This window comes from Bombus impatiens, unplaced genomic scaffold (assembly GCF_000188095.3).
Source record: "Bombus impatiens unplaced genomic scaffold, BIMP_2.2 scf_0023, whole genome shotgun sequence".
Lineage (NCBI taxonomy): Eukaryota > Metazoa > Arthropoda > Insecta > Hymenoptera > Apidae > Bombus > Bombus impatiens.
The window spans coordinates 260876-284268 of NT_176442.1; the positions used below are offsets into that span (position 1 = coordinate 260876).

A 23393-nucleotide genomic window follows, 5' to 3' on the forward strand; every position below is an offset into this window, starting at 1 on the left:
ATATACCAAGGTATTCAAGATAAGAAGAGCCTAAATATAAGAGCGATTAGTCTAAATATATATATTATAAAATATCGATATAACAAACATCATTAAAAAATATCATTGGTGTTAAAGAATGTCGGTAATTAGTTCCTAGTTATTGTATACTTCATGTGTAGAAAAGTTGAGCATGGCGGAAGAAATATTTCAACAAAACGAAAGCGATCTAACAAGTTTATTTTGTTCCTTAATTCCTGGTCATAATATAATCTATAATTAGAGTATTTAATATTAGTTGTAATACTGTACTTTGTACTGTATTGTCTAATTTTACTGATTAAAAGTTAAAAGTTAATAGTATGTATAATATCTGACTTAAGTAGTATTTGTTTTATAAACATTGGATAAGAGGTTAACTGAATTTGTTAAAATTGATCTTAATATCCTGAATTAACAATAACCACATAAAAGAGCATTGTTCATTATTAAGCAGTATTATTAGTATACTTAACAAAATATTGAGTTAGATAACATTAGCGAAATTGGAATACATAATTACGGTATTCACTGATTCTGTTAGATTTCCGAATTTGGAATGTAATACGTACACTTTCGATTTGAACTATAAAGCATAATGAAAAATAACCTTACTGACTTTTTATTTTTGTAAAAGTTCTATTTCTTTTTATAAACTGACCATCGAGAAAACACCTCTTAACTACACTTAATGATAGTCGATGATTTCTCACAGCTAATTTGTACCTTTATTTCTTAACTAACCTTTACCCGTTCATATTAAATTATTATTTTCACACCGATGGATCAACATCGGATTGTGAGAAACACTTCGAACTAAATCTATAAGTACACAATGGAGTCAAATAATATATAATTATAAAAAAGATGATCCTCCGTACGATAACAAATTATTTTCTATAATGAATCCACTTATATGAAATTTGGTACATCTACGTATATATATATATATATAAATATACTGAAATGTTGGAATGAAATAGACAAAGTATGTCAAATATGGTCCCAAGTTGTCCATCTAATCCCAACATTCCAGAACAACGTAATATTAAAATGTAATATTATAATGTAATATTAAAATGTGGTGTTAAAATAATGCACTAAATAGTTCTCAAAGATTCACTTGATAGAAACCACTAAACTTATCATTAAACCATACGTACTCTTAATTTATCATCGTACAAAGAATCTTTATTTCTTAAATCACACCACATACCTGGCGATATTCCTTAATAACGACTAAGAAATACACAAAATACTTGCAACAGACAAATATTCAGAGAAAAACTACGATATGGCTATCACTCACTACCTACAAGAGTGCCTGAATCAACAAATAGATATCACTATATCAATTATATAATTCCTTAAAGACGTTTCCTAATCTCGCCTCTATTCGCTTATAAACGCTTGGCCAGCAAGCTGATTCGATATTACACGGGTAAATTGTCGATCAGCTACTGGTGGCCTGATCCGATTCCCTGGATCCTTCTTTCCTTATGAACTCCTCGTTTACGATCGATTCGTAACAACAATCCATTCTTTCCTTTGTTCTAGATTTCGACGGTTGATCCGAGTCTTCGTCAAAACCATTATTTTGATGAACATTTCTCAACTGTGCCCATGAATCGTTGTCTTCAGCTTTAATTACAAAAATGAATGGACACTTGTCATCTTTGTCGTCAGATTTTAAATCCTGATCATACATGCTGTTTTTATTGGACTTTTGGTTAAAGGTGCCTTCACAATCCTGTGTAATTGTAGCAGAAGATTCCTCCGTGGAACGATAGATCTCTTTACTAGAATCGATGGAACCGAATATTTTTTCTTGGTTTAGGTTCAAGGATTTTGATTGACTTTGACGGTGAGAAAGAAAGGTATGATCTAACGTCATAAAAGGCATCTCGAAGCACAGTGTCCAAAGCGCAGAAAGCAGTACCGTGAGGCAGAGGTTGCTGAAGAAACTGCGAAGCTGCAAGTTTCGATAAATAATTAATTGCTTGCGTATAAAATGAGCTTAGGAAGATAGTTGCAATAATTTAAAATTTGATTTAGGCTTGAGTTTAATTTTTTTACGATCTTTGAGAATCTTTTATAGTATTTAAAGGTTGGATTTTAAATTAATCTAAGTTCAAACTTAAATTCCACCAAAGTTAAGAACTTGGAAAATAAAAAATTAAGAACAGATCTATTTTAATGCATTTAAAGATCAGATTACTTACAATTGCCATAGTTGAAATTATGCCCGGAGTTCGAACTGATCCAGCTTCTACTAAGAGAAATACATAATGGCACAGGTAAGCGCTGTAAGTTAACTTACTGAAGGGAACCCAACCTTTCCACGACAGAAATTGACCCACAAAACCTTGCACAAAAGAAAAGTACAATTGATATCTCTATAATCGCATGAATATATTTATCCCGTATTTTGTTTTTATAATTACTAATAATTAACAATTAATATTTCAAAATATGTGTAGAAAGTAGGAGCAAATGATGCATTGCCATGCATTTATACTATTACTAAATGTGTCATGTTTTGTTTAAACAAAAGATTAATACAAAATTAAATCTTACCGCCATAGCCATGAACGCAGCAAAAGATAAGCCAAGAAATAGAAAGAGCAAACATTTGTCTGTGGAAACCTGCATAAAAACTTGCTTCTAATTCGTTATAAGAGTAGTCGTCGAAGTACATCCACCGAGGACACATGAATATGAATGAACCGCAAACTGCCGCTACCAGCCAACCGAAAATCACGTATATCTGCAGAAAATCATTTGGATTTAATTAAAAAATGTCGATTATGAAAAAAACGTTCAAATATATTTTGCTACTATCTTTGATGAACACACATTTCATATGTCACGATCACTTTCTCTTCATTTCAGCGTAATATTCTTCTTCTTTCATTTCTAAATGAAGAAAACGAAATTTAAGTTGGGCCAAGTAAATTTATGAAAAGTTTTAACAAAACGTTAAGAATACAAAATAAACTAAGAATAATACTTAAAAAGTTTATTAAAGAATAATAAATTAAATAGATATTTAAATAAACAAAAACACAAGATATTATTTAACTGTAGATTCCAGACAACACCCATTCAAGTTTGATAAAGTTTCATGATAAAATTATGCAATTATACTTATTAAGTAGAAGAACTTGGCATACTTACATAACGAATCTTCACAACTCTTGATCGTTTCTGATACAACAAGTAACCAAGAGCCAGACCAATAATATAAGATCCGTATCTGTTGTAAACTTTTGTGTAAATTTCTATGAAAACATTGGCCACATCCGTGTTACTAACAAAAACAAAAAAATATGAAGATTAAATTAATGGTCCATTCGTTTAATTTTAATTTTGGTTTCAGTAAGATGATCTTGAATGACGTATTATAAATACTTAATATTCCCTGAATCGTTTTATCGATGTTTACAGATTTATCAAAATATATTTTATATAGCAAATAATATTTTGTAAATTTAAAAGTATCAATAATATTAAAGTACTGAGAATGAATATCAAACATTCGAAATATGAATATGACAAAGAAAGGACGGAGTGGAATATCTATTTCAAAGTAAAAAGTAGTCGTGTGTGGAATAAATCAGACGGTACAATACGGCGCGGCGTAGTAGCAAGATGAAAAGAAATAGAGATACAGGACGTTCCGAAAAGATTCTGTCAAACTTTAAAGGCATGTAATATTCGTTAAAATAAAAGTAAATGATTTTTATATACAAATATTTACTGATTATTTGTTTATTTTAGGAGATAAGATCTATTTTAAAAATTTGGTGCAACTTTTCGTGGACGCCATGTAGAAAACAGGAAGACAGTGAAAAAGGCAAATATCCACACTCACTCCTTGTAATAGAGCATAGTTCCACTAAGCCTGAGACTGAATGTTATTAGGAATGGTATTAGAATGGAGATAATTAGGCCTAACGCGAAAACGAGCCAGAAGAAGATTTTTCGCGTGAACTTGAGCATAGGATACAAGAAGATCGGTGACAGCCAGACGAGTTGCATATCGGTCGCCAGATACCAAGACTGAGACATGCACTAAAAACAGAAGTAAGAAATAAGCAATTATTGGACAAGCCATTTCTAAATTCCTAGCGTGTAACGTTTTTTTTTGTTATAAACAATTCGAAATAAGAATACTTATTAAATGGTAGTACAATAATTGATTAAATAAAATGTAATAATACATTTTGTAACAAAATGCACGAGTGCCTAGTTCAAAGTAATTATCTGTCATGCAACATACTTAGGAAGCTATGCCAGATAACAAGCAAATACATTTCTTCGTAATTGAGGTTAAGAACATTGGAGTTTCAAGAAACGAATAAAAGGATTAAAAATTGAACTTAGTAAAAAACGTGAACCGCGTATCTAAATGCGATAGAATTTTCTTTGAAGTTTGTAGTTCAATGGAAACATGTAATAAAAAATTTTAAATTTTAATCTTCCATTATTAAACAACGTACTTCGATAAAAAAATTGATCAGTTAAATAATTCAAATCAATCTAAAGTACATGGTAGTATGCGCTTCATGCAGAATACAAAAAATTGTTCTATAAATATCTATTCATTATTCCATTAGAAAGTGTACACACAGTAATTGCATCATTACTAAATTTCACTTACAATTCTAGATAGATTGATATAATTATTCAAGTAGAGCAGGTTGATCCACCAGTTTTCTTGACAATAGTCTCTATTAGCTCCGACCCATTCATCCCAATAAGGCCCTGAGCCAACTTTGTAAAACAAGGTGGCATAAAATCCGATCATCATAGCGTATGCCGGGGTTAATCTTAAATAACGGTGGAGATAGAGGCCAATTACGTCGAGATAGCCTTGTGAATTTTTCTCGTTTTTTTTTAGGACCGTGTATGCCATTAGAACTCCACTTATAAGGAAAAACGTGTCGGTGATGATATTTGCATTGAGTACTAACATGTTGGCCCAATTTGTATGCATCTTGAAAGATAAGAGATTAATTTGTTGAAAATTATAAAATTAGTTCGTGTATTTTAAATTTATTATATACTTGTATATGATTACGTCATATAATTTTTGTTTTTCAACTTAGACATCAATAGAACATTTATAATTTTTTTACCTGTGGAATTTCGCTCAAGTTCATTTTAACACCAACCACCTCTGTATAATGAGTGTGACCATAAATGATCCAACAAATACTGATATAGCGCAGTCCATCGAGGCATTTGATCGAATCACGGTGTCTGTCCGTTTTCAACAAATTTTTTCCATTCGTGTAGATGGAGAACGAAGTTAGAAGAACGTGTCTTTTATCTAAACATACATAGTGTGCAACATTATTTGTATATAATAAATAAATAAATACATAAATTTAAAGCTTAATTCAATTATTTCACTGCATCTAGTTCTATTTTTTTCATTTTTCTACAAAGTATGAAGAGATTAAAAGAATATAGGAAATCGACACTTATCAATCACCAAGAGCATCGATAATGCTCTTATGCAAGACAAATAAAGTGTCCTTAACACTGATCTTTATCGCGCGATCAAGAATCTTTATCGGTCATATGCGATGCAATCTCGCAACCGATCTTTTCCTGAGTTCCTTCTTCTGGAATCGTAATAACAACGAGATAAAGCGATCAAACGACGAATTTGCACTGAATTTTCATTTACGTAACAGAACGAACACAACTCACCTTTTCGGTTCAATGTACTCAGATGGCCTTGTGTAGCGATGTCGTAACTCGTGCTAGCAATTATGATTACCACGAATATCGTCAGGATCGATCTGAAATTTGATATGACCTATATTAACATGCAAGTCACGGAACAGGTGGATAGGTATATATATATATATATGAAAACATTATTTGTACAATTTTTAATCTTAATTATGTTAATTTAATAATAATAAAAGAAATTAAAGTTGTTTTTGCAAAATTATGCAAAAAATATAGAATTATGAATTTGTACAATTTGTAAACTATTACGAAGCTAAATTTATATTTTAGCAAAGATTATTGAATTTTAATTTAGCACATAATTCTATTTTCTAATTATCTTCACTTTGAACGAAATACTTGCTCATTTTTTTAAATAATTTTATATTAATCACTATAATTAGATTAATCACTATAATTTTATCGTCATATAGTTATTAATAATTCAAATTTCTAAATATATTATCTTTCCTTTTTTTTTTTAAGAAACCATGCTCTGGAACAAACAACTTTTTTCTTTGCATGTTACCGCTGGACGCTTTTGGTTTTTCAGATATTCAGAAAGTGAGTCGATACCACTACAGTGAATTCTGCCCACATGTGTGTATCTGTGACACAGCTACATAGTTACAAGTATAGCCGACATATTCGCCTCTTCGTTCGCCGCTTGTCGATCCGTTTACATTACTTTACATTCATCAGCCATTGATCTCTTTATCTTTGTACCATATTTTACGAATCTAAATAATCATTCACAACTGCACATACAAGACTGGAAGAAATGTCTTCAAAAATTTGATCCGACGAGAACACGATTTTGAGAATCGAATAATTAAATCCTTTGATATCATGGCTAAGATGGTTTCCCACTTCAGACAATAATAATAAAATATAAAGCTTAATATGTATTGTAATTATGTTATTATCTATCACCTAACCCAGACCAGTTAAAGGTAATTATTTTTAGTAAGCAATTGTGCATGAAGCTGTAATCCGAAGAATCCGTGGGATATCCAAGCTCATCCAGGCTTCGTTTATATATACTACAAATAAATAAAAGATAAGAATTAGGTTTGGCTTTTTAACTCGGCCGCTACGAGGCAGCCGACGACCAATACTAACGCGTACGTTATTACCGATGCACAATTGTAAACAGAATTCATCGTGTGTAGTAGTATTAACAGTTTTTTGCGAATATCTCGGAAACTAAGACCGAACGGCGGTTACATGTATAGGAAAAAATTGTTTAGAATCATTCCCGGGACAACACAGTAAAAAATCATCGAAATCCAAGATAGCTGCAGTTCCCTAAATATATCGCAAAAATATTTATGGTTTATAAAAATCATACATTATTTCTCGATTATCCTAATTCAATATTATTCTGAGAAAGATCCGATAAGCATACCTTGAGTCAATACCGTAAACAATAAAAGTTACGGTACTTTTACGTAACAGAGATAAAATTCTAATTGCGAAGTTTGCCGTGCAATGCACGCATTCAGCCTTGCCCTCGAAGCAGCGAGCAAACAACCATGCCACCACGGTCTTACGTTACTGCGAAAACTGCCGCGCCGCGTGTTGGAACACGATAATATGCGCAGATCTACCTACATGTAAACCCAGTCAGTTACGTCGAAGATCGGCCGATCCATTTCTGCGGTGCGACACGATACCTTTATCACCATATCCACGCGTTCCTCCACCTTCAGAGGGTCGAGGCCAAGCTCGAGCGCCTCCTGGATTTCTGTGTGGTTGCAACTCGATGGAACGCACCACATCCACTTGTAGTTCACTGAACGCCCCGATTTCCATTTCGTATATTGCTGAATCAAATAGAACGAATATTTTATTGCAATCGTGTAGGTGAAGGAGAATAAAAATAAGTTCTCATTTATGTTTGACTGCCACTCTTAACTCTTTGAGATATGAGACACGAAACAAGAGTGGTTAGGAGATCTCATGATTAAACGAAAATTTGGATCTGTTTGATAAACCTGAGAAACCCATTAAATATTACTGATAGCAGTACTTCCAACTTGAAGATCGGTAATCTCGATGTGATAGACGCTGAATGGTACGATAACGATAATGATTAATAAGATCGAATAGTGATAATGCTTTTGAGCAATGACCGATAAACTGTTAAATGAATCAGAGTTGTGTGTTATCGTGGTGAAGAATAGAGTGTGGTATTATTGTCTTGTTATTATTTTTTAAAGTTCAGTCTAGATTTTGCAAAATTTGTTTGCGATCTGTTAATCATTTAGATTCTACATCATAGATTCCCAAAGTGTGTATAGCCTTAAATATTAAAATTATACATTTATTTCTTAAGGAATTCTTCAGTTTTACTCATTGAAAATTATCAGATTAGCAATCCAAAGTCAACTATCTTGTCTAACTAACTAAGTCTAGTTTCTCTCAATTCGCAGATTTATATCAAATCAGTTTTGAATCAACTTATGAATCAGCTTATGAATCAACTTTTTTTTCACAGCAATTACCGTTTTCGCAAATGGGTCTCGACCCATAAAAATTTGGGAAGCCTTCGTCTAAATAATTATAACATATTCATATACATATGTGACTTTAAAATCATTAATTTCATTTTAGTTTCAAATTAATCATTATCGCTTCATGTCGTGTCAATGCAAACTACACTCATTATTAATTATACATTAATAACTCAACTACGAAAAAACTTTCAGACAATGTATAATATCATAATAATTGTACTTGCATGAATAATGTAAATTAATATATTCTGCTAAAAAAGTTTACTAAAGAGGTATTCTATTGTTAAAGATGCTTTTTGATCAATAAATAAATAAATAATCATTTATTTTTCGCCAATAAATAAATACATATATCTTTTTCCACGGGCGAATTTCTTCAAAAGCAGTCTCAATATGGTATGTTTCATGCTACCGAGAATTGCATAACATTTTTTGGAGTAATTTCAGAAACGTGACGTAATTGCGAAATCTTGGTCATAACTTGATTGAGCGTTTGCAATATATCCAGTAATAAATTCCGATTACTTTAGTTAATTTTTGACAGAAAAAACATTCCCACTCTTATAACTTTTGTTTAATAATATTTAATTATTATGAAAAATCCGTGGTTTAATTTTTATTAATTATGTGTAATTTTTCATGCTAAAATTTTCCTAACTTCAGCTTAAAAAGGAAACTAAAATTAATTATTTTACATATATTTTCTAGACGATCAAAAATTAATTTTTCTCCACAAGAATTAATAGACTAGAACTAGTATTTTACTCACCGAGGCGACGGCTATATTCAGAAGCAGATCACCCATATCAGGCTGGCGTGGTTTACCGTTGTCCTTGGCGATTTCGAAATTCACCGTGGCACTGCACGCCTTTCCGGTGAATCCGTATTTGCTTTTCACTTGTAGACACTCGTCATAATTGCCTAACTGCTGGTAATTGCCCGTGATTACACCCGGTGGAATTTTCACGGAGGCGTCGTACACTAGAATCCACAGAAAGCTCCTTGTACTTTTCTCTGTAATCGTCCTTTTTCAGATTTTCTTTTTCTACATTTTCTTGTATTTTTCATATGCCATCATATGCCATCATATGTGACATATCATATGTGAAATAGTTATACCCGTTCATATTTCTATAAATAAGTTTAAAAAAATGGAACTTAAGGAGAAGATTATTTTATCTGCTAAATATAGTACAAAATAAATTTTTGTATTTCACGCTATCTAATTGCCATTAATGTTATAATTGTGTATTTCTATATACGTATGAATACTAATGGTGTATATTTACATCGTCCTCTTCATAACCTCTTTCGTTTCGTTTAATCCTTTAGATAATATCTTCATCACTTATATTTTCATGCTATTTCATAATTTTTAGGAATTTCTACAGCCTGATATATTATTTGAAGTTATTAGAATTTTTCGTTTTGAAAGGTTTCGTTGACGTGAGGAATTGGTTAGATGTTTTTCTTTACTGCATAACATTATACGAATAAACAAATCTTAAGTTTTAAATGAATAACCGTAAATTATCAACTATCTTATTAATATATGTCGTGAAGCATGATTCTGTGAGAGGACATACATGCCTGCAACAGGTTTCTTTCTCTAGCAACGCTCTTCACTGATTGATCGTTTGTTTGTCTTTCACGTGTACTATTTTAATTATGCATTTTTTTCATCTGACAATGGCGCTTTATCCAATATCTATTCATTCCCAAGCGCGTTTCGAAATCAAGGTGTACAACCCACGTTTTACATCGCGTTCAATTTTCATGCGTTTATCTACTTAAATGGTTAGTAGATACGTTGTGATTCTCTCGATAAATTACTGCCATACGAGTGCATACTCATCTTCACCGCCAATATTCATTTTAAAATTGGTAAACAGAATGAAATCTCGTATTCACTACAGATCTTTGAAAAGTAAATATAATTTAACTAGCAAAAATTAAATGTTCCAATTTGCATTCATTTTATTTTTATCTACATTCACTGATGCATAAATTGAGAATCGGTTGATTAATATGTCGAATTATACATTTTAATTGTTGTACCACATGGTAGACTGTGGAAGAAATAAATGTATATGTAAATTCGGAAGAAAAAGACATACATATGCGTTGGAAATTATGAAACAAAGTACATAAAGTGAATAACCTCAATTATGAAGAAGCACATCGTATTACCGCGGAGATACACCTGGAAGTCCGGAGGTATTTACTATAACCTATCACATGTGTATGTATGATAAAACCGAGACACGTGTAAGATCAAATGCAGTCATGCTTCTTTTGAAGTACTCTTGCCCACAATTACTTGAAACAAGAGCGTTAACGTCTGTTAATTTGTTTTTATTATTCGACAGAATATTCTGTTACAACTTTTATGCGATTCACCGTTTAATTACACGTTTTGAAATTAATGATTGATCAGTTGAAAATCAATTTTTTAAGTTAAAAATACATTTTAACATAAAGATTTGCAATTTTTTATATAATTTATATCTACAACAATCATGCTAATCTTAACCTCCAAATTACAATTATTAAAAAAATCGTGAAAATAGAAGTTTCCTACACTATTTTCCAAAACGTACCTTTTTATTCTTAACTTTATCTTTCAATTCTATCTAAAAAATTTTTCTTCATTAGCACATGTGTCTATCTGTGAGAGAATTAAAACTATTATAATAAACTCAATGCCGACACCTCTCTTACACGGAAGTGAGATAGTCGAGAAACACACGGGAACTGTAATCAGTGCGGGTAACGCGTGAATTGCGAAACAGGTCGGCCGATAGGGATAAAAGAAAGAAAAAGTGACTGCGCGATAGAGCGGATTTTTCATTGATGCTCGATAGCGAGGACATGCCGGCTACTCGCAAACAACCGTTATGCGAGTTATACGATTATACAGTGTCATTTATCTAAACGAAGTGCATCGATATACACAACACATGTTCGTAGCATGTAAACATATGTCATGTTACATAAAGTGATCAGCTCAGAGACGTTGCGCAAAGTTGAAGTCGCAAAATTCTCATTGTTTTTTCTCACGAGAAAAACACACTATTCACAGAAGACATTTACCCCTACTCATATTCCATATATGCCATTGCAATATATCAATGTAAAAGGATCTATTGTTATATGAGTTGTTCAACTTCAATTTAATTACAGTTAAAGGACTGATGAAAGCGACCCTTGTCAATGATGAATATTTCGATACAAAAAATTGAAATGTACGGAAAAGAAATTAAAGATACTAAAGTATTCTTTCGTTTTTCCGAAAAATGCCACATATAAACAAGGGTCCTTTTTATTATGAATGCCTCAATTGTAATATTCTAAGACTCAAGCACTTCCGCTTATTATCTAGTTATATTTCTTTAATCTACATTATGATGCAAATGAACAGTGACTATATGCATATTTTAAAGGATCTTTTGATGAAAATTTTCCGTATCGGCACTACAGTGCCGTCAGAAAGCGCGTCAGCTTCAAAGAAATCCACACAGCTGTGTCTTTTACCTTTCGCAGAACCTTGAGGATAGTTCATTCAATGGATTCTATCAGTAACCTTCAACCGCAAACTTCCATGAATCGTTGCAATTTTATTCTTCGTGAATAAACTTTTGCTTCTCTTATTATGAAGAATGTCTTTTGACAAAAAATTCGTGATGTAAGAGAGTAAGGCTATGAAAAACAAAAAGATCAAGCAAAGTATAATGGACAAAGGAGAACGATTATGTTATAGAAATAAGAAACTTTGATTTGAAGTAAAAGAATTTTAAGATATTTGAAAAAAATTATAAGACATTTAAAATTAATATAAAACAATTGAAATATTTAAAATTATTAAACATATGAAACTAGTGAAATATATTTACATGTGACTCTGAAAAGATTTTAACCCAGATTTAAAAAATGGAATATTTTAAAAAATTACACTGCAATAAGTACTGAATAATATAAAAAATTTTTTTATTTTTTTAAAAAATTTCTAGTTCATTGAACTATACAATAATAAGAAGAACGTTCTTATTTGCAGCTCTAACAAGAAACTGCAGAAAAAATATTTTTTTAATTTTTTAAAAAATTTCTAGTTCATTGAACTATACAATAATAAGAAGAACGTTCTTATTTGCAGCTCTAGCAAGAAACTGCAGAAAGAAATTAGAAAAACAATTACATTTTTCTTAGAAGCGACAAGGGTTAATAGCATCTCCGGAATAGGCTGATTGTTTAAGCGCGCATTTGCAATGAATTAGCATTTTAAGGTTACGAGTTCATTTGCTTCCCCATCGATACTTCCCGATCAATGACAGCTGAGTCACGTTCTCAGTATCGCTGCGAGAAGTATTCTTTTTCGAGCGATTCTCGAGGAAAATTTCCTAGATAATCGTGAACGCTAGCTACGACTGACATTTAACATGGCAGATCCTTGCAATTTTACGTATTCAATGCGCCATTGTATGTCATATGTACGCGTCGTTATGCGTGTTGGATCTACTGTATTTCAACCGTACGCATTTCAAACGTACTTCTATTTTCCTCTTCCTCGTTGGAAAATAGAAGTTTCTTCGGACTGTAGAAGCCAGTTGTAAGTTGTAAGACGCCAGTTGTAAGTTGGAAGTTGTAAGTTGGCGTTGTAAGAAAAGCTCTAAAAGATATTTTATGATCTCAGACGATAATAACATTAAAAAGTATGTATACCTAAGTAGTATTGAAGCTATGATTTAAAATTACAAATTACAAAAAATTCACTTTGTTCCTTTTATATCTTTCGGTTAACATACATATCACTAAATTGAAACTTTAGATAAAAAACTCTTTTCGAAGAATCGCTACTTACCTTCGTATCATGATAATTTAACATCTCTGCCAGTTTGTCGTATTTAATAGTTCTTTATTTTAACCAATGACCATGATGGAGCTCCCGCATGATGAAAAATTTTTAATATTGATTTTGATGAAAGATTTTTTTTCGTTTCCTCATTTTTTAACAGGTCATTCTTCCTTTCTTTAATTCTACGAAATGAATATTACCAGATGCCGATTCAAGAGCCAATCGAAAATGTTTTTACGAAAGAACTCGCATAAAAAATCGAGAATCAAGTTATATACGTCATCGTGGAGTTCACAGCTGGCCAAATGCAGTATATATATTTTTTATTACGAAATTCTGAACATTGAGCAATGAATATTTATCAAGGTAACAAAATGATAAATGTCGATGCTGTCAATTTGGAGGTTACAATTCAGAAATCTTCATACTCAATTAATAGACGAAATTATTGAAAAAATTCTCTTTTGAATATTAGGCAAATATTCTCCGTAAAGAGAACACAAGAAATAGTTCATCGGCTATGGCGATGTAATAATAACATTAGAACGTGCCAGTAGTCGTATCAGAGCTATCGAAACAGTGCTTCGAACCGTTAGCCGTTTGGTGGTAGCGCCACAAAAGAATAAGAGTAAAGAAGGTACGCAAGAGATTCATTAAAATTTCACAGACTCTGCAATTGGATAACAGTAATCAGTGAAACATGTGTCAAAATGATATGGTATTTTAAACAGATAACCTTAAACTCAATGGGATATGCGCCTTATGTCTTTTTGTTTATGATTATATACGAAATTAGAATGAAAATTTTCTACAACAAATTTTTTCTAAACAAAAAACTATTACATTAAATCTTGAACAATAGTGCGTGTTATTAATGAACATCATAATCAAGAAACAACGTGTCAAAATAAAGATTCTTTTTTACAGTATCATTATCAATGGATAATGATATCGGAATCTTTAAATGGTGCAGCAAAATGACGTTTTCTAGTTGTGATACCACAGATAATGGTATCAGAGTTGGCAAACAATGCAGCTATAATATCACTAATGAACATTAAATTGAAAAAAAGCATGATCAATTATGCTTAGAACGAAACTTCACATAAAAACAATTTTTAATTTGTTAAGATAAAAATCAGTCTTAGGAAACCGGTCGGCAAGAATAAAATAACAATAACAATAATAAATAAAGGTCAATATTTTCAACAATTCCTATTTATAAGTACATGTGTACTAAGCACTGTCGTGTAAGAAAAGTCTAAGAATGGATCGGAAAGAGAAAAGATTGATCGATCATCGGTCAGTGAGCAAAAAGACCAGCTTTGATACACAAGGACGGTCATCGCCACAGACGTTATTCCTTCGTGACCCAGTTTGTGTTCGCCTCATGACGCACATTCCAATTCACCGACGCTCAGAAACACTTCTTTTTCCTCATTCAATTCCCTTTCTTCATCCTCTACATTTCCTTCTATGAGTCCTCGATAGTTCACTAACATTTCGCCAGATGACGTCACTAGTAACTACCATTTCTGCACAAACTTAATCACAGGTTAACACCATTTAACGTCTTAACAGATTCGCCGATAATTATGTGAAATCTTGAAATACAAAATCATAGGATTCTATGACAAAGGTAAGAATTTAACAAGAAGTTAATACCTTTTATTACCATTATTAATCGAAATAAACATGAAAATTTTATTCACTAGCTTATTTTAGTCGTGGAAAAATGTAGCAATATAGCAACAATTGTTGTAGTATGTTGATGACGAAACTTTTAACTTGATTTTTATCAAGACATATGTTTTGAAAAGCATTCAAAGTAGTTTATTGCAGAGATAAATACAAGGTTGTAAGATAGAAAAATGCACAACATGGCTTAAGCCTATAAACACCACGTGCATTTTCTTTGTTTAGGTCGAAGTCCTGACTGGGAAAACAGAAATGTACTGTCATCTGTTACGTGAACTAATGATAACTATTATTGTCGATATTGCACAATCGGATCTGATTATTCCTTGTTGCGGTCGTTACTGATAGTTTAATTACATCAATAATTTGAGGGACGATTAATTTGGAGGAGGTAAGCGATTTAGACTGTGTTGGTTTGTAGAAATCTTTTATTTCGAGATTAGTAATAAGAGATTATGAGGATTAGAAGGGGATTAGTGAAGGACTAATTTATCAAAAAATTGCTTCAGGTAAATCGATCAATCTTTCTCACATGCCTAACAAATCCTCCATTAAAACATGTGTTATGGACATACGAGGTTATCTTAAAGTTCTTCCAGTCGACTTCGACATCGCGAAAATAAAGTGACTTACGAAGATCTGCAAATAAACGTGCAATGTTATGACGTAATTGTAATCGCGATGAATTCATAATCTTTTCTTTGCTCCCGCTTCACGTCAATATCAACATTGTATCATCGAATTCAGATTCCGAGCATCCATCATCAATGTTCACATATTGCTCAAGGACAATTTTGTTAATCTCCAAGACGTTGCAGCAACACGATTTTCATGGTCATTTATTTTTGCACCCCATTAGATCTTAACTTTCTTGCACAATTTAACTAATATTACTAATGAAATTTTACAAGCCTTAGGTTAAAAGTTACCAATATAAATAAGTTAGTTTGCGTCATAGCAATTTATTTACAAATTATTTACAAAATCTACAACCTACAATTCGTGACTCGTCAATTCACTAATATTATTAATTGGTAAATTACCGTACAAGAGTCATATACAAAATGTTGACATAACGAAATAAAATGGAGAAATCCAGAAATCTAAAAAAGTAGAAATGTATTAAGTGGGTTGAAAATTTTATCATTTAAAAATATTTTACTAAATTTAATTCTATGAATGGAATTTTGTACATATGGAAATAGAGAACCTAACAAAAAAATGACTTATATAAAGAAATAGTTGTATGGAAATACATTTATATATGTTATACAACATGAGATGTTATACAACATGTAACAAATATCAACACAACGCATTATGTCTGATTATGTAATTAATGCGATCTTTTGAGAACATTATCATCTGCGAAAATTTTTAGCTTATCTTTGTATTAATGGATTTACGGGTCAGCGAAGCGCAGCATAATTAAATCGACATGAAAATAAGACTAATAAACATTGTTTTTCATTATACAATGTATTGTTTTAATTTCTCGACATAATTTCCTTATATTATATCGATTTCATTAATTGAATTACAATCAAGGATGTAAACACTGCTACATTAATTTTTCATTTTTCATTATCAGCTGAATTAATAATTGATATATTCTGTACAGAAATAATTTATAAAGACAAATTTTGTGACATTTTCATGAAATCGACGTTGACCGTGACGAACCGGGAGAAATGATTAATTGCTATCTAAAATCAATTGAGTTTCTTTCTTTATGGGAATTACGTGATTCAACAATGATCACTTTACGTAACACCATTTGTTATAATGATGTTGTAGCGATTACGTGCCTGTCCCATGTCTACTCGCAGCAACTTAAGGTCAAGTTCAAATATTGACTAACAATTATCATGAGAATTATTGTCAGATTATTTAGTATTTTAGTGATTCTTTTGGTTCATGGCATACCTGGACTCTTGCATAATAAGTTATTAATTAATAATATTAATAATTTTACAAGTTATAAGTACATATTATATTTCACAATTTCACAATTTTAAGTCAAATATAAATATTATCATAGTTCAATTGTACAAAAAAACTTGATTAAATTTTGCTTTAAACAGACTATCGAATGCGCGCTAGATTTGAAAAGTTTATTCTTTATAACAAACAAACGTAATTAGCAATATACCCAATTTGAACAAAAGACACATTTGAAATCGTTTGGCTGAATGATTAATGTCTAGGTTTCGAAATAACATTTCTAATTCGAGGGAGTTCCCTTAATTCTTCTATCGAAACAACATTGATCATCGGCCCAGGCACCTTTCACTCGGTCTAGACATTCGGTTCCTTTCTTTTCGAATTGTCAGAAAGAATCGTTCGTCCTTTGTAGATTGGAGAAAAAGTGGCATATGGACAAAATATGTCTAATTCTTAAATTGAAACATATTCTCCTGCAGGTGAACGACCTGTTGCACCTCGATTGAAAGGAGAAAGAAAGAGAGTCGTCTCGATCCAGTTTCTCGATCTCCTTTCGAATTCATTCGATACTTTAAGGAGATCAAAAATTAATCATGATACTTGTAAATATATAAATACATACTATGTACCAATCAAAACTTCGTCCCTATAAGGTCATGTAATTTGAAAATCTCACTACACTTTTTAAATTTTGTTTTATTCGCTTTGTATATTGTATATTGCATTGCTGTATCAAACTATATTTAATCCATTTTAACTTATTTCTCATTCCATGTTGTACAAAATTTACGTGTTTTAATCTTTCACATTACATTTGAACTACTACGAAATGTACATGATCTTCTTGCCTGATTATGTAAATTAATGTTCACTCACTCAAATTCATAAACTTGCTACTAACTTCCGTTATTCGTTACTTCATTTCCGTAATTTAGCTTCTTCCAGAATTAGAAATCGCTTACGTAACCTTAAATTACATGTAATCAGTGATATTTATTTGCGTTTATCGAACAGTGTTATCTACTATCAATTACTGTTGTGATTTTCACGTCGTTTTCACTCAATTTTCACGGAATAAATAAATGAGAAGACACTAGTTATAGTCAATGAAGATTAGTGATATTTAATAATTAGTAAAGTTACCTTTATATTACGTTATAATTAATTCTTCTACAGAATTGTATGTTACTTAACAGTGTCATCTACTACAAGCTATTATTGTTATTGTAATTCAATTAAAAGTAAAATAATTGTCATCCTTTTACATAAATAAATAATTACTAAATTAATTAAATAAATACTAATGATGAATGGCGATTTCTACCAATTCTTGTCCATTTCGGAGATCTTTATTCATCGAAAAGAAAACTATAGTACGCGCGTCCTAAAAACGTTCCCAACATAGTCGCCACCATGCGCGCTTCAGTACCGATTCGGAAGTGATTGAATCTCAGTCAATATTTGAAATAAAAAAATGTTAAATTCTATAGGGTTACTGCAAAACGGTGCATTGCTCATCTATGGCAAGTCTTGTGAAATGTGCGGACGTAGTACATATTTAGTAGAAAGCATCGAATGCATGCGCGCGCAGCACATCCTGCGCACGCATTTTACCCTTACAAAAATCCCGCCTTAACCTCTTACGTAGTCCCTCCCCGAATTTATGGGAACTTTGGAGCTTCGAGATTTACATTAATCGTCATTGATGAACGAAACCGATAATATGCAGTGAATGTAACGATAATGATGTGTACATTTAGCATACGTTTATCAATCTATTATTGATAAATGTCGATAAATACATGAATCGATTCCATTTCCAGTATTATCTTAGGCAATCATTAACTCGTTAATGTCCTGAAATGTTGATAGAACAGTTAGTAAAACTTCTTCTTACGGCAAAGATCTCTGAATGATGTGTTTGAACGTCCTCTTAAAAGATTGGAATCAAATCTAATACCTCCCCTGTATGAGTCACTATTGTTTTTCTATTCCTTTCAACGATTAGTTAGTTATCTATTTTTAACTCATAAAAACTAAGCGTACAAAATACATTTTTTTTAGAGTTATGTTGGAATCAAGCCTGTTATACATATATAAAACTGGAACATTAGAATTAACCCTATGTCAATTAAATCATTAGATTGTTAGACAAAATCATTAGATAAAATGAAACACAAGAAATTGAGAAAAGTAAAAAACTAACAAATTGGACTTACTCTGAAGAGCCCATGGCATGTACTGACTGAGCTCCTTCAAGTAAACGGCGCTGTCCCGAAGACACTCTTCTGATGCACCATCGGAGGGTGCGAAGGGTTTTGAGAGAAAATTCAACAACACCGTTTCTGGTTTATCAGCCGTTCCCGTTAACTCACCAAACCCGACCGACAATAACAATAGAAGCCAAAAACCAACGAACGAGGTAGAGGAGCCCGATTTATAACTGAGAATATCGAATTTACAAAGTAGAAAATTACCGATGAACTCCATAATAACGGGTAGTTAGGCCTAAGTTAGCACACGTGTCTTTTCGGCCGAAGCACGTGGCGTACGCGATCACGTGTCCACTATTGGCCTAGGTGTACACGCGTGAAAGGAGCGTAAGGCGCTGAAACGTGAACTGTACGTTCTGTCAATCGCTGGTGCATTTATATATTGCTCGAGGCGCTGGCACGATGATGGGGGTAAAAGCATTCGACTCGACGATGGGCACCTCTTATCGATGCGACCGGAGGATTACGCGCACAGTAATCTGTCTCTCTTCCAAGGAATACAACAAGGAAGGAAGAAAGATCGAACGAAGAGTCGTGAAAAGAGATGACTTTGACTGTTTACTCCCGACAAACGAGACTTTTCCCTCCTCTCCTTCCTTTCCTGAACGAGATTTTTTGTTTACTTGTTTATTTACTGGGTTAAATTTAATGACATAAATACAGTAAGAGTTAAATATAGAATTTCATCAATATAGCTTGCTAATCAAATTTAGAAAATTTCATAACAATTATATAGGAACTTAATGTGATTTAAAAAAAGTTTCTGAGGAACTATCATCCAAATCATAATATTTTTATAATATGCATTTTCTTTAAGATATAGCATCCCAAAAGTATTTTTAATTTTATAACGTATCTGTACATTAATCATTGTAATTGGATATCTCTAAATTTTATGTAGATCATTGCGACTCCCTTTTTGTTCCATTTTCATCTGTGATACAGAAGATAGTGTACTTGAAAATAACGTTTATTTTTATTATTTCCAATTGACCTTTAAGAGTATACAGTGCTAATATCGGGATAATAACAACAACTTAGAAACTTGTACACACTCGTATATTCTTCCTAACCTAATATGATCTTGAACATACTCGTGAATGTTACACAGATTATTAATTCTTACATCTCTCTCTTTATAGTTTAAGAATTAATTGCATACGGTTCAGTAAGCTCAGTTATTCAGGCTCAGTTACTCAAGGAGGACCAACGGAACCACAAAGTAGCTATAACCCAATGACAAGGATAAGTAGGTCGTACGTTTATGTGAACCTTTTTTATTGTCTCTTTTTAGTATCGAATGCTTTCTTAGAGTGGACCCGAAGTAATAAAAGAATATCCCGTTTATTATATTTTACATACACAAACACGTAGAATTTGATGGTGACGTTTGGTCAACTTTACTGCTACTTTCTGACCATTAGCGAACTAACCTGTATCGAGTCTTTCGAATTCCTTTCGACAACTATACTATAGATATCTTATAACTAAATTGCCAATTTTTATGTATTTGTGGAAAATCCAAAAACTTATGAAATTTGTCTGCTCTTTTTTGCAGAATAATTTAACTAATATTATTAATGAATTTCCTAGTTACAGATTATAGATAGGGTAATAATATTAATTCAATTGGCTCTGGTATACTTAATAGAAAAAAGACGACACACCAAACATAAAATCAGAGGATAGACACTATTATAGAAAATTTCGATTGTAGAGAAAAATATCACGACTCGACAAACTCTATCAGCCCAGTCTATTTATGCAGGAAAACTCAACGTTTGAAGATAATTGTGGAAAGAAAAATATAAGAAAATTGTAGCATTACATAAACCTGTGGAATTGGCACATGTTTAGAATGTAATTGCCGTATACAACTAGAGGAAAATATCGGAAAAGTTCGCGACAAGTTCACTGACCGAAATCACGTGTACCAGGGAATGTTTCTGGTGGGAAAAAAAGGAAGTCAACGTGCTTGACGTCCTAATTGGAAAATGGCGAGTGACGTAGATATAGCGTCGAGGCGGAAACATGGTGGAATAGACGCGCGCATATCTAGGGAACTAGAATAGAGAGGGGTGAGATGAATCCCCTTCTTTTCTCAAGTGAATCACTGGGGACAGTATCCTGAGACTTAACTTGACCATAGAGAAAATATAGTTGAATGGGAATCTAGCGTGATCGATATGGTTTTTTGGTACCAGTGACAGGTATAATTTTATTCGAATGACGAATAAGTTTTCATTCGAACAAGAATTTACTACGGAACCTCTGATACATCTGATATAGAATTTAGGACGACTGTGGCGACTTACGTATGGAAATTGTCTTTTCATAGAGAGTTGGTTATCTTTAGAAATTTAAGAAAGTTAGACGAAGAAACTTCTATTAGTCACTTCAGAAAAATCATAGTAAATATGAGAAGAAGACAAATATTAACAATAAATTTGAGGGAACTGGACGGACTTTGTTCATAAATTCGTCGATAGCTCACTCGATTTGTCATCATGTCAACGTATAGTTACCGAATCTCCATCGAATATCTTAAGATATTCGGTTGTAGATCCAATCAGATATTTTTGTAGGAGTCACGTTGTTGATTACGTGTATAATTATGATAAAACAACCAAGATACTTTTGTTACAATTCATAATAGATAACCACATCTATCACGCGATTTAAAATTTCACAAAAGTTGTCGCTTTAGACGCGTATGGTATCCCGCAGCAGTAGAAAGAAATGAATTGTGGAAATGAGTTTTGAAACTTAAACATAATTATTAAATCTAAAAAAATCCTATGTGATCTAAAAAAAACTATGTGATTCTTTATAGAATAAAGAATAAAAAATATTTCAGATAGAATATTTCAAAAATATTTCATATTTCTCTTTAAAAAACAAGAAACATTTTTTAAACAATCAACTTTTTGATTTCATCTATTTTTTATTATGCTCTTTCGTGGTTTCAGAAATTGTTCAATACTTAATGAAAAAAGGTATATAAAGAAAATTACAGAGATCATAGAGAGCATGACCGATAAAGATTACCGTGTGGAATAGAAATACGGTTTATTCCAAGATAATCGATACAGGGAAATTGAGTCGCGGTTATTAAACGCAAAACTCTGATAACCGAGTGATTTGATACTGAATAAAGATATGAATTGTGGAAAATTTCATGAAATTACTGCCAACGTACAGGCATTGGCAGCTTTGTTGAGGATTATTTTCACACATCAGGGATTCTGGTTCGTGGTGGCTCATTTACGATATATATTTCGGCTACCTCGATGAGAAAGTTGAAAACGGGTCAATCTTTCGTTGGTGAAGGCACGTTAAAACAGGAGCGGGGATCAGTTTATAATCGAACAAGGAAAGAAATCAATGCCCTTTCAATACAGAATTTCAACCTCTACTTTGCCTTTTGTCTCCCATCTTATAAACGATTTTTTCCACATAGAAAACGTTACTTTTTTCTCAACTTTTAATATATATATATATATATATAGATATAATAAAATATGTATTTATCTATTAAAGATCTTAACAATATATCTAAAACTTAATTAGTCTTTAGGTTAAAAGCATGAGAGATTACGTAATGTGAACTTCATAGCTTTAACGGGAGATTATTCTTCATCCAGAAAAAAACTTGAAGACGTCGAATGAAGTTCTTTTGTATGGAAAGTGTTTCGAAATCGAACACACGTGCAGCCGATTCGGGTTCCTGTCCTTAGATTTTAAACTTCGTCTGCTCAGTTTCTCTTTTCTTATTCAGAATTCACGATCAAAGATTAACATAACAAAAATCATTTATCATAAAAAAAAATTACATAAATAGAAATTCTACTTATTTAAATAAAATACATGTTATACATTCAGTAAAATTATATATCTTCGATAAGAATTTTTATTGAATTATTATTGAATAACATTTTTATTCTGCTCTATGAAAGCTATAGTTAAAGTGGTGATGAAATGTATTTGATAGAATGTTATTTATGAAAGTTTTATGTTCAAGAATAAGTTTTTTTAAAAATATTCCAATAAAGATATTTTTATTCAAATAGATTTTCAATCTATTTTAGGACAAGAAATCATCCTCTTTACAACAAGAACTGAATTACGAGATGATCTGTGTACACTGTGCTACACAATATCCAATATCTTGAGAGTTCAATGATTCATAGGCTAATACGTGACCTCGGAACGGATACGTCATTGTCAATTAATATTGTTTACATTTTCATTAGTAATATGCTTCATTCTATGAATATTTGTTATATATTATGTATGTTTATTATATATTCTAAAAATATTTCGAAAATGGTTGTCGATAAATGC

At 31.8% G+C, this 23393-nt stretch overlaps 1 protein-coding gene and 1 long non-coding RNA gene across 2 annotated transcripts; one reads left to right on the forward strand and one right to left on the reverse strand.

The window, feature by feature from the left end:
• Positions 1 to 200: 200 nt before the first annotated feature.
• LOC100740727 (O-acyltransferase like protein-like) lies at positions 201 to 19266 on the reverse strand. The gene is made up of 11 exons (XM_012385948.3): positions 18996 to 19266; positions 9052 to 9263; positions 7378 to 7589; positions 5740 to 5831; positions 5160 to 5353; positions 4682 to 5017; positions 3893 to 4092; positions 3196 to 3328; positions 2596 to 2785; positions 2241 to 2383; positions 201 to 1990 (listed from the first exon to the last, which is right to left on the reverse strand). Exons 1-11 carry the CDS (start codon positions 19264 to 19266, stop codon positions 1472 to 1474), a joined length of 2502 nt encoding a protein of 833 aa, XP_012241371.1. The 3' UTR covers positions 201 to 1471.
• Positions 13560 to 16034, forward strand: LOC105680805. Its single transcript, XR_004461740.1, has 3 exons — positions 13560 to 14773; positions 14850 to 14989; positions 15058 to 16034. It is a non-coding gene; the product is annotated as an uncharacterized LOC105680805 (long non-coding RNA).
• Positions 19267 to 23393: the final 4127 nt, after the last annotated feature.

What these genes read in the sequence shown, in the direction of transcription:
- LOC100740727 (XM_012385948.3), bottom strand. Translation starts at nt 19,266, where the DNA reads ATGGAGTTCATCGGTAATTTTCTACTTTGTAAATTCGATATTCTCAGT. An exon ending in ACTTGAGCGAAATTCCACAG is followed by an intron (nt 5,018 to 5,159) that starts GTAAAAAAATTA and finishes TTATCTTTCAAG; the next exon opens with ATGCATACAAATTGGGCCAA. An exon ending in ACTATGCTCTATTACAAGGA is followed by an intron (nt 3,329 to 3,892) that starts GTGAGTGTGGAT and finishes TGTTTTTGTTAG; the next exon opens with TAACACGGATGTGGCCAATG.